Genomic DNA, 12,004 nt, shown 5'->3' on the forward strand with positions numbered 1-12,004 from the left:
AAAGAAGATTTTGCAGGGAAGCTAGAATTTGTGACTTGGTCACATCAAGAAATAGCTTTAAATTGGCATGATGCAAAATAAGGTTTTTAATTATTACTTATCTAATAGAGGAAGATGCTAGCAATTCTCCAGCCTTCTTACTTGACCGCCGTAAGCTTCAATTTAGCATTGATGAAAATTGAGTGTTGCAGTGAAAGGTCCTAGAATCAACAACTTTAAATTTCTGGGCATTAATCCATATTATAACTATTTAAATGAGAGTGGTGAAGAGAGAAAGAGGAGAAGAGCGGAAGAACTAAGAAGCTCGAGAAGGTGAGAAGAAGAGACGAGAAGAAGAGCTAGAATGTGGGAAAACAAGAGAAGTCTCGAATGAAAGTTTACACAATGCCATAATATCCTTTTCCTAATTAGAGTTGTATAAAGATTGCTAAAATAAAGAAAATGTAAAATGAGCTAGCTGATTACATCAAAACACCTATAGTTTTTTATATAAACACATTTTTGGCCTATCCCTAGCACACCAACCAACCCTTTAAGCCACACTACCTCTCTAGCACTTCAATGGCACCCATATATTCATCCTTGGTAGTAGACAATGCAATTGTGCCCTGCAACATAGATTGCCAACTAATAGGAACACTCACCAAGACAAAAAAATAACATGTCATAGACTTCTTTTTATCCAAGTTCTCTAAATAATTAGAATCTACATAACCATGTACAACATATCTCATGCTCCTATCATAAAAAATACCAGTATGAATAGATCCTTTTTAATAATGCAAGATTCAATTTACAACATTCCAACGCTTTGTACTCCCCTGAGTCAGCCATATATTCATTTACGACACTCATTACTTGTGACAAATCTGGTCTAGTACAAACCATGATTTACATCAAATAACTCATAACATTAGAGTATGGTACCTTAAGCATGTCATTCTTTTGTGTCGATTTTTTATCATTACAAATTTGACAACTAAAAGTGTTGTACTAATAAAAGTACTTACCAGTTCAGCTTCCTTCATGTTGAACCTAGATAAGACCTTCCTTAAAATTTCCTTCTAAGATAGCAACAACTTCTTGTCTTTCCTATTTCTACGGATCTCTATACCTAGGATTTATTTTCCTTCACCTAGATTTTCCTGTTGACATCCACTCCTTTATGTACCCGCGTAGTAAGTCACAGGGACCAGGTGGGTTGGTGTTATCAGTGGTGGACGTTCCACAATAAAACAATTCTGGTGCATGCTGGGACCCGAGCCAGAAGAGTTTCTAATGAGAGAGAGAAAACCTGGAACAGTAGATTTTGGGTTAATTTTAACTAATGGCCATCTCCCATCTGGCTTGGACTTGATAGTTAAATAGCCAAGTTTGGTAGTTAAACTGGCGAAACTGGTGATCGGTCATCCGGGTTGCAGACTTTCAATTCCCCTTCGTGGGGAGGAAAATTGCATGGGAAAGAACTCCTTGCTTTGGTTGCCTTCGCCGCCTCCACACTGCAGCAATGAGGGCGGGGTTCCACCCTTGCTAACGTCGAAAAGGGGGAGGGCGACAATTCACCCCTTCCAGGCGGAGCCTCTTAAGTCTATCCACGTTAATCATGAGATCACAAATTTATTTAGGCGTCTCAGTCAAGTCAGAATCATCATTATTGACTTATCAGGATCCATGTTCAATACTGCCTTCTCTCTTGGAATCTCGATGCCGACAGCAGAGCCCACCAAATAAGTTTTAAAAATCATATGGGGCCGTTCCTCCTCCATCTTTTGCCGGTGCCAACTGCCAACAGTGGTATGGAAATATTTCTTTTTCATCTTCAGGATTGCGAGGGTTATTCTCCCAAAATTCTGCTGTTTTCAATGCTTGTTGTACCTTCTAGAAGGCTGAAGGATCACTTGAGGACACTGGTTTTTGGTTACTCAGGTACTGTATCGTTGTCACTTTCTTGTTCTGTTTCCGTGTACAGATAATTGTGGCGGTACAGTAGTTTCATGATCGGCCGACATGGTCTTTCATTTTGATCTTCTGTAGCTCTGATTTCTGCTTCTTAGTTACATCCTTTCATGAGAGTAGCTGGTTTTGGTAGAGTTTGGACGCGGTTTATCTTACAGAAAATTGACTTGAAATCTAGTTCCGGTGCGCCATTTTAGCTGCTCGATCATTTGCCATTATGTGGTGATACAATTTGGTTTCTCTCGTTGGTTTATGAAGCAAGTAAATATTGCAAATTTGCGTTGAGATTCCCGAGAAGAAGATCAAGGTGAGGTTTATTCAAGGCTATTTGGCTGCTCCGGGGTGACTTTTTGATTTTCTCTCCGGATGACCTTTTAGATGATTACCCCACTATGTTCGGTCAGGTTCTTTTCTTTGCAGTCTTATGGAATGTCTTTCATTTTGTTCTTCTATAAGATAGTTTATTATGATTTTTATCAGTTGAATCAAGTGAATTTTTTGCCGAGTTTTCTTTTGGGTTTAGTTGCTTTATTACCAAAATATCTGATCTATCAAGTGTCTTTCTCTTATTATGAATAAAGTATTCACCGTAAAGTTAAATTTCATGTCCAATATCCATGATAACTGTTACTTTTGGAGTTCAAATTTAGAAATCCAGTGCTCTCTCCTACAGGTTTTCTATCTCACACTCCTAAGAATTTACTTTTCTCTACGACGTAGATAAATGTTCATGGAATTTCTGAATTAGTTTCTCTTGGACTCATATGGTCTTGTTAGAAGTTCTACGAAAGACACTGCTATAATCAACTGTAGAAGTAGTCATCACACAACCCACCCCTGGAAAATGTGTTGGTTTGTTTTCCATAAACCAGTGTTGATTGATACTGCAGTAAGCTACCAGATTAAAATTCATAGATAGGTAGATGGTAAGTGTGAAAATTTTAGCAATGTGAGTTGGTAAATGGATAATATTAATCTGCTTGCTATGCAGTCCTTATCTTCAATGAAAAGAGTCACTTGTACTATTGCAAATGTTTTTGTCTTGAGTCTCAAGTTAAATATGCATGTCATTTGTATTTTTAGTGTTTATTTCTCTGTATACCATGTACTTAGTTAAATTTTATGTGTTGAATATGCATGCTAATTTGTACATAATAATGTTTGCTTCGCTCTCTAGTATTGAGTTAATTAATTATCTGTACATATCAGTTTAAACATAAAAATTTCTTGAAGTATGGCCGTAGTGCCTTTTGCAGTGACAGAGAGTGTTGCAAATTCCCTTTTCATTACTTTAGGTCTTAGCCCAAGATTGGCATCAGGAAATTTTTTAACAATGGCAGCAAGAGCAATTCTGAGAAGGAGGATCCTGTTGGATCATCTGAATGGTCCGAACGGCTCCATCCATGCTTTTTCTAGCTTTGGGAATGGAAAGCTGGATGATAAGTTTGACTTACGAGTTTCAACACAAGTTGCCAATGGTCCTTCTAGAAAAGCCGAAGCTGCCAAAGTGGATGTTGCAAGGCTTTCAGCTGGGGAGAGGTCTTTTGGTTTGTCAATTTTAGAATATTCTAGGTGCAACCCCTCTAGAATATCGACAGGAGACTGTCGATATGAGAGGCCAGAGATTGCTTTCCCTATGGGTTCCAGGTGGATATCTGTCTCGCAGTTGCATGCAGCTTCAGTGGCAAAATCAGGTCAGCCTGAAACATGTTACGGTGACAAGTCTAAGGAAGTTAGAACTACGCCACTAAAAGAAGCATCGCCAAAAGAATGTGATCAGGCAGTTGAAGGTCTGAGCTCAGTGAAAGCTAAAGTAAAAGTTAAACAGCTGCAACAATCACAGACGTATGCTGTGTCTATCCTGAAGGGTTTTTGGTTTAGGCTTTTGAGGATTGGTCCAGCATTGAGAGCTGTTGCTTCTATGAGCAGGTTGTGGATTCTTTTATAGTTTTGAGTTTCTTTTAAAACTAATGCACTTACTACATTTAGATAGTGGTGCACATTTTTTTCTTTACTTTTCTTTCTTTTTTTTCTTCTTCTTCTTTTTTATAATCTTCCTTATATATATATTTTTTTTTTTTTGAGGAAAATGTGTAAATATAATCCTCCTTATATTCTTTGTTGTTATTTTTAATTCTTATTATCTTTGCCCTTTAACAGGGAGGATTGGGCAAAGAAATTGCATCACTGGAAGGACGAGTTTTTCTCAACTGTGCAACACTATTGGCTCGGTCTGAAGCTGCTGTGGGCTAATATTAGGATAAGCACGAGATTATTGTTCAAACTTGCCAGAGGGAAGAGCCTATCAAGGAGGGAGCGACAGCAACTCACTCTTACTACAGCTGATATCTTCAGGCTATTTCCTCTTGCTGTTATTATCATAGTTCCGTTTATGGATTTTTTGTTACCAGTGCTTCTGAAGGTATTCCCCAATATGTTGCCGTCTACTTTCCAAGACAAAATGAAAGAAGAGGTATGATTCAGTTGCCACAACATTTTTTTCTTTGAAGAGTGTTACTGTAGCATTCTAGTAATGCAATACTATAATTGAAGTCACTCCAGAATGTTAAATGCCACTTTTCTGTTTTAACCTGTACTACATCATTTCAATTATCAATACTTCTTTTGAAGTAACTCCAGAGATCCTAAAAGCTTGTTTGCTTTGTCCGTATTAGTTTTCAAGAAATGTTTAATTTGAAATGTTCAAATGTCCAAGAGCCTGCATGATTTGGACGCATTCTAATGGATAGATATGCAATCAGCAAGAAACACTTGATTTAGGTGTAGAATGAATACCAGGTCAAACCATGTAATAAAGCTGGATGTGTAAGGGTATTATGCGGGTATTGAATTTTCTGATAATTTCTTGTTACGAGAGTTTTTTCTTTTTACATCACTATTGTTGTAGGTTCTGACATGCAATCCTTATAAAGTCAATGGTTATAAATAGTAAACAGGGTGCCATAGAGAAGGGAAGCCAAAATTCTAACCCAATTGCTGTCTCTGTCATTTATGAAACCACTCAGCTCATTTAGAGCAAGTAGGAGGTTGCCCACCTTGAATCATGTAATTATTTTCCACCTACCATAGCCAAATCATTCCCTGACCTTTTACCACCATTGCCACCCATTATTACAGAAAATACTCCATTAAAAAGATTTGGTTCATATCAACAGGTATCAGAGCAGAAGATCCTTGGGGCATTTTCACCCCCAATGCTCATTTTTCACATTTCAAATCATATATTGTTCAAAAATCCTTCAAGTGTAATTTCTGCAATTAATTTCTCATCAATCTGATTTTTGTACAAAAGAAAAACTGTGTCGGAAGAAGCAGTTATTGTGCATGAAGCGCCAGTAAACTCTGAAGATCCTCAGACAGTTTCATTCCCAATGATCATTTTTAATGTTGAAATCTACACATTACTTGAAAACTCTTCAAGACTAGCTTGTGGTGTAACAAAAGGTTTGTTGATCAAAGTTAAGGAGAAATCTGCATTTGAATATGCAGTGTTTGGAGGAAGACACAGTAAAATCTGCTCTTGCTCAGTAGAAGTCAACTCAAGCTCTCCAAAGTCAGCTCCACAAAGGGGGGGGTTAGTCCAAAATGAAGCAGAGATGAGGTTCATGCGCATTACTCCGTTCATTCAATTAGGCCGTAGTGGTGAATGAGCGTCTCTTCATTTGAATCACACAAGTAATCTACTCAGGAAAAAATCGGGGAATCGGGTTTCAACCCGATTTTGCAAATCATTCACATGAAGCGTCATGCGAGACGCGTTTCTCCCTCCCCCGACGAATTTTTTTTTCTCATTTCGCTCTGTTCTCCCTTTCTCTGTTCTCCCACTCTCTTCTCCCTCTGGGTTTCTTCTCCCTTCTCCCTCTCTCGTCTCCCTCCTCCGCTTTCTTCTCCCTCTTGGCTTCTCCTCCTTTCTCGGTCTTCCTTCCCCGATTTTTTTCCCTATCTTCTCCCTCTTGGCCTCCCTCTCCTCTCCCTCTCAGCCTCCATCACAGAGCTACCATTGCCAAGCCTCCGTCGCAGAACACGGGAGGCCGAGCCTTCCTCGCAGAGCTGTGCCGCCGCTCCGTCGCAGAGCTGTGCCGCCGCTCCGTCGCAGAGCTGTGCCGCCGCTCCGTCGCAGAGCCTCTCGGCCTCCCTCTCTTCTCCCTCTTGGTGTACCGTCGAAGCGCCGCCTCGGTTGCCGTTGCCTGCTGGCCCGCCGTTGTCTCCTGGCATTATCGGGGCCGTGAGGAAGACTATGCTGTGGTTTAATTTTTCCTAAGTTAGGAAAAATTAAACTAGCGTTATAACTTCATTATATTTATTTTTTAAAATAATCCGTTATTAATAAAATAATTATTTTTATTTATTCAGTATATTCATTTTGTAATTACTGTATTAAATTAGTGATTTAATAGTCGTAATTAAAATATTGTTAAAGTAAACATTTGACCAATTATTTTGGTTTAATTATCCCATTGCTATAATTAATTAAACCAATGGAATATATTATTTATTAATAATACGTAAAAATATATATTATGTTATTGATAAAATAATATATTTATTTTTTATTAGTATAATTAAATTAGTCATTTTTAATTTTAAATATATCTTATATTATAAAAAATAATGTATTTATTTATTATATTTGCTTATGTTATTTTTTTTATAATTTATTCTAGTCACACGTAATTATTATATTACTTTATTATAAAATGTAATCATTAATTAATATAATATAGTATTTCATTATTTAGTATATTAATATATTTTAATACTATACATTAAATCACTTATTAGTGTAGTAACCATGTTTATTTGGTTACTTATCTATTTAGGTATATGTTCTATTTAAGTATAGTATAAAAAATTACTCATTCTCTTATTTATATCATATTTTTCAATTTGGGGCACTAACACTGGAATCTGTTTTCCAGTGCACTTGAACTCGTCTACACTAACACCCAAGGATGAGTTGAAGTTGAATCAATTCATTTAAGATGAATTGAAGTCTAACTTCATTTCAAGTTCATTGTGGACTAACCCCCCCAAAGAAGAAGAAGAACCAAAACAGCAGCAGTCCAAAGTAAATTTGTGCCTTTTTGGAGTCAACTCATGCTTGTAGGAGTTAAAAGTTTATTCATGCCCTACTGTAGCTGACTTGTACCTGCTGGAAGTTGACTTGCTTCTGAAGAAAAAAGGAATTTGTAGGCTGAGAATTGGACCAAAAGTAGATTTTTTTTTAAGAAGAAGAGCAAAAAGTTTGGAATAAGAGAAACAGAGGATGGAGAGAATTTAAGAGAGAGAAGGCAAGAGAAAGCTACAGTGCCTCTTTCAACTGAGGAATTATCTGAACTACTGGCATTTCTCAGACTATTCACTCAAAAGATCGTCACAAGCAGCAAACATCTTCAATCTTGTTGAAGCATACCAGGAAGCATACCCAAGACGTATCTTTTCCAAAAAGCTCAACTAATGAGAACCACCGAATCTACTTTCACTTGAAGGGGTGAAGAGAAGTGATCCTTATACATCCAAAGGCCATGAATTATGGTTCACAATTTTCTCTGTGGACTCGCAATGAACAAAAGGGGGAGAAAAAAAAAATTGTCACCCATGGAATCCCTAACAACTCTACCACCACTTGAGGCCCCCACATCACCATGGTTGCTGCCACCAAAAATATTTTTGAGCTAGTAGAAGGGGGAGGAGACCAATCAGTAGTTTGAAAGTTATCTTTTGGAAGAGCTATTGAATGGTCTCCCATTCTCTTTGAACCTCTCCAATGGTTCGATTGGTGGAGTCAAAGATTCTCCGGCATCTTCCATTTCAAATGCCCTATGGAATTGCAGCAATAGTCATGAGCCAAACTTCTTTCCAATGTTCTTCGAGGAGACTGCCCTGTCCTGTTCAAGAAGAACTGAAAATATTGTGGAAAGCAAAGTTAGAATCCAAGCAAAGCACTCTGTACTTGTCAAGGAACAGTGAAGAAAAAGGTGCAGTGAATTCATAAAATTTAAGTAGCAATTGTGGTTTAGATAAGAATAACACACTGACATGGAAAAGGTTGATGTATCTGAAGTTATAGAGTGGGATGAGATAGATAGGTACTGGAGCAATCACTATATTCTTGGAACAGCCACTAAATAGATAGGCTATCATTGAAGAGGCACCTAAGCAGTCCTTGGAGTAGGTGATACAGTTGTAAATTTGGTTGTCTTAGATAAGTATGAACCGCATTAGAGGAGCAAAACATCACCCGTGCTTGTGGAGGACATGTAGGCAAGCATAAACATGTCCAACCACTCCAAAGAAACGAGAGACAGATCTGGGGGTTGCTGCCCATTTGTGCAAGTGCAGCAGGCACCCCTAACTACCATTTCAGTGAAACTATGGGAACTAATGAAGTTTGCAAAGTCCGTCATTGGTTGAGTGATACGAGGAGATAGTGAACTCCTTTCTCCTGCTAATAAACTGGTATGAAGGTCTTCCCCCATTAAAATACTTGGTGTAGTGATTGCTAAGCTCACTCCATAAATCACCTGTATTGATTTCACTTGCTGGTTTGTTGACATTGAAAATGGCAAAGACTTGAAAATGGCAAAGACTTTTCCATAAGTTCTGCTTTTTAACTTTAAGGATAAGGCATACTTCCTTCAAAATCTTCCACAACTTCTTGTTTATCTTTCTCCTTAGCGGAGATGATTCCTCATAAGTTTATTTCTCTCATCCTGTCTTTGGCATTTACTTGTAGGAAACATTGAAGAAAAGAATTAATGCAAGACTGGAGTACGCCAAGTTTTTGCAGGAGACAGCCAAGGAAATGGCCAAAGAAGTTCAAAGTTCATGTGGTGGAGAAACCAAAAAGACAGCTAAGGATCTTGAGGAATTTCTAAGCAAGGTAAAATACTGTGGAATGTTGCCTTTTCTTCAGGCATATAAAATGTTGCCTTGGTGGATTATTAGTGTATCATTTGGGATTGACACTTAAAGAGTATGTGAAACTATGCTGTTCAAATAGGTCAGGACCGGGGCCTATGTTTCTAATGAAGAAATTTTGGGCTTTGCAAAGTTGTTCAATGATGAGCTTACTTTGGACAATATCAGCAGGTTGCTCTTGTCTGTATTATTTTGGGTTCTGCTTGTATCCTTGTTTTCTGTCTATACATCTTCTCATCATCTGTGGCTCGTGTGTCACTAGTTAATTGCTTTCTCTCACTGTAACTCTGTTGTATACAGGCCTAGGTTAGTTAGTATGTGCAAATACATGGGAATCAATACTTATGGATCAGATGCACACTTGCGCTATTTGTTGCGGAAAAAGCTGGCTGCGTAAGAATTTCTCTTGGTGTATGTTAAGGAAAATATGTTTGGTATCCACATAAGTGGATATTCTTTTGACCTGTGATATGGCAAAACGTTTCTTTAAGTATTTAAAGACTCTTCCTTTTAACTTCTGTACAAGCATAAAAATGTCAATGGCAAATACCTTGTACCTAGGCATCCTCTTCAAGAAATATTCACTGCTTTTCTAACTTTTGAAACCTTCAAGTTCATGGGGGAAACATCTTTTGACAGTAAACCTGGTTATGTTGTTGAATAATCCTGTAGAATCCTAGAGTAAGTTTTTATCCTGCTATATCTTTGGTTGGAAAATGTAACTTCAGCAAGTTCTTTTCTCTGTATGATTAGGGGCTTTTTTCATTTGAAGCTGCCGATTTGGACAATCTTCCTAGTATTATTTATATTCCAGGGGCATAGATGAGCTGTAAAACATACCATAGTGAATTGATAGGATGAGTTTTTTTGTTAAGTATTGTTAGATTTAGGATCCCATGTTGTTTGTAGCAAACGAGCTAGATTAAGGGTGAAGAGAGTAACAAGGGAGAGGGAGAAAGATGAGGTGAACAAGTGAAAGGAGAAGGAGAAGGAGAGAGTGGGAAAGGTCTGCTAGGAGAAAGAGAGAGTGAGAGAGGAGGGAAGGAGGATTAGGTTAAGTGACGTGCCTAATCCTCCCCCTCAATGTGTATTTATAATAATGAAAATAACCGTAATTACATCATTACCCTTTACCCTAAGAAGGAGAGAAAGGGACAAAAATCAAAGGTAAATTACATCATGCCACTATACTTCGATCTTAACTTGTTATACTCTCTCTCAAGTTGGGGGAGAGAAAACATCGTAGATACCCAACTTGCTGCATATAGTGGTTTGAATCTTGGATGTGATTGGTTTCATAAGAATGTTTGTCCCCTGTTCTTGAGATGATACATGTCTGAGAGATAAGATACCAGTCCGAAATTTCTCTTGTATAAAATGACAATCTACCTCAATATGTTTTGTTCTCTCGTGAAATACCAGATTTGAAGTAACATGAATGGCTGCCTGGTTCTCACAATATAATTCCATAGAGGCTCCCTTATAGAACCCCAGCTTAGCGAGAAGGGATTTGATCCTTAAAGCTCACTAACTGCGTGGGCCATAGCTCTGTACTCTGCTTCTGCAGTAGATCTTGCAATAATATTGTTTTTTGCTTCTCCATGTAACCACATTACCTCCAATTAAGGTACAATACCTAGAAGTGGACTTCTTGTCATCAGGTGATCTAGCCCAATGTGCATCCTCAAAACCTTCTATGTTGAAGTCACGATGATTTTTATAGAGAAGTCCCTTCCCCGGAGCTCCTTTAAAATATCTCAGTATGCTCTCCAGAGCTTGCCAATGGGTAAGTTGTGGTTTATGCATATATTGATTCACTACACTTACTACATACGATATATCCTGTCTAATCACTGTGAGGTAAATAAGCTTCCCCACAAGTCTCTGATATTTACCGATATCAACGTCTTATCCACAGCTTGCACATAGTTTTGTATTAGCATCCATAGGAGTATCCGTTAGTTGACATCCCGTCATCCCTATGTCTTCAAGTAGATCAAGAACATACTTTCTCTGAGATAATACAATCTCATGCTTTGACTGGAAGACCTAAATACCCAAGAAATATTTTAAAAGTCCAAGATCCTTCGTTTTAAATTCTTTGCATATCTTCTCTTTGACTTCTTTTATACTGTCCACATAACTGCCAGTTAAGACAATATCATCCACATAAACTACCAATAATACTCTTCCCTTTAAGGTATTCTTGACAAAGTTGGAATGATCTATTGAACACCGGCTGAATCCAAATCGCAACATTGCTTGACTAAATTTGTCAAACCAAGTCCGAGGAGATTGTTTAAGGCCATATAAAAATTTCCTCAATCTGCATACCGATTCTCCCTCAATCACAAAGCCAGGGGGTTGATGCATATAGATTTCTTCTTTAACATTACCATTCAAAAATGCATTTTTCACATCCAATTGATATATCGGCCAAGTGGACTTAGCAACGAGTGATAATAAGATTTGTACTGAGTTTAATTTAGCCACCGGGGAGAAAGTTTGATCATAATCTACTCCATAGCATTGAGTATACCCCTTTGCAACTAGGTGGGTCTTAAGGTGAGTAACAGAACCATCTGGATTGTGCTTGATAGTAAAAACCGATTTACAACCCATGAGTTTCTTACTGGGAGGAAGTGGTACTAGGGCCCAAGTCTAATTTTCATATAATGTATTCATTTCTTTCTCTATTGCCGCCTTCTATCCTGGATGTCTCAAAACTTCCTGATATGACTGTGGGACAGAGATAGAAGTAATAAATGCAAGAAATTAATAGCAAGAAGAAAAACAATGGTGAGAAATAAAATTAAATATAGGATGAGAAGTGGAGGGCCTAGTGCAAGTCCTAGTTTCCTTTCGAAGAACTATGGGCCTAGTATCAAACTGTGGACCAAATACAACAGGGGAAGATGGGCTTACTTCTGAGGGATCTGTAACTCCATAGGTGTGGTATCGGCCGATGCTCCAGAGGGTTGAAGTAGATCCGCATCAAGTGGCACAATAGGCTTCGGAGCTACTTGAACAGATGAAAAACTCGGAGGAACATCCTTTGAAGAATAAAAGGATGTGTCCTAAAAAAAAGTGTTGTCTCTAGAGACAA

At 38.0% G+C, this 12,004-nt stretch overlaps 1 protein-coding gene across 6 annotated transcripts in view; it reads left to right on the plus strand.

The window, feature by feature from the left end:
* The first annotated feature begins 1,410 nt into the window (after positions 1-1,410).
* LOC137962779 (uncharacterized) overlaps positions 1,411-12,004 on the plus strand; it is a 31,126-nt gene continuing 20,532 nt past the window's right edge. For 2 of the 6 annotated variants that reach the window (XM_068809847.1, XM_068809851.1), the window contains exons 1-6: positions 1,411-1,926; positions 3,213-3,885; positions 4,117-4,429; positions 8,714-8,860; positions 8,981-9,069; positions 9,199-9,291. In XM_068809847.1, the coding sequence (XP_068665948.1) occupies positions 1,746-1,926; positions 3,213-3,885; positions 4,117-4,429; positions 8,714-8,860; positions 8,981-9,069; positions 9,199-9,291 (1,496 nt within the window). In that variant the 5' untranslated portion in view covers positions 1,411-1,745. The other 4 variants (XM_068809848.1, XM_068809849.1, XM_068809852.1 and 1 more) reach the window with 4 other exon arrangements.

Source organism: Aristolochia californica, unplaced genomic scaffold, assembly GCF_029961685.1.
Source record: "Aristolochia californica isolate CCGP_79_NKW_82.1479 unplaced genomic scaffold, dmAriCali1.0.hap1 SCAF_4, whole genome shotgun sequence".
NCBI classification, from domain to species: domain Eukaryota; kingdom Viridiplantae; phylum Streptophyta; class Magnoliopsida; order Piperales; family Aristolochiaceae; genus Aristolochia; species Aristolochia californica.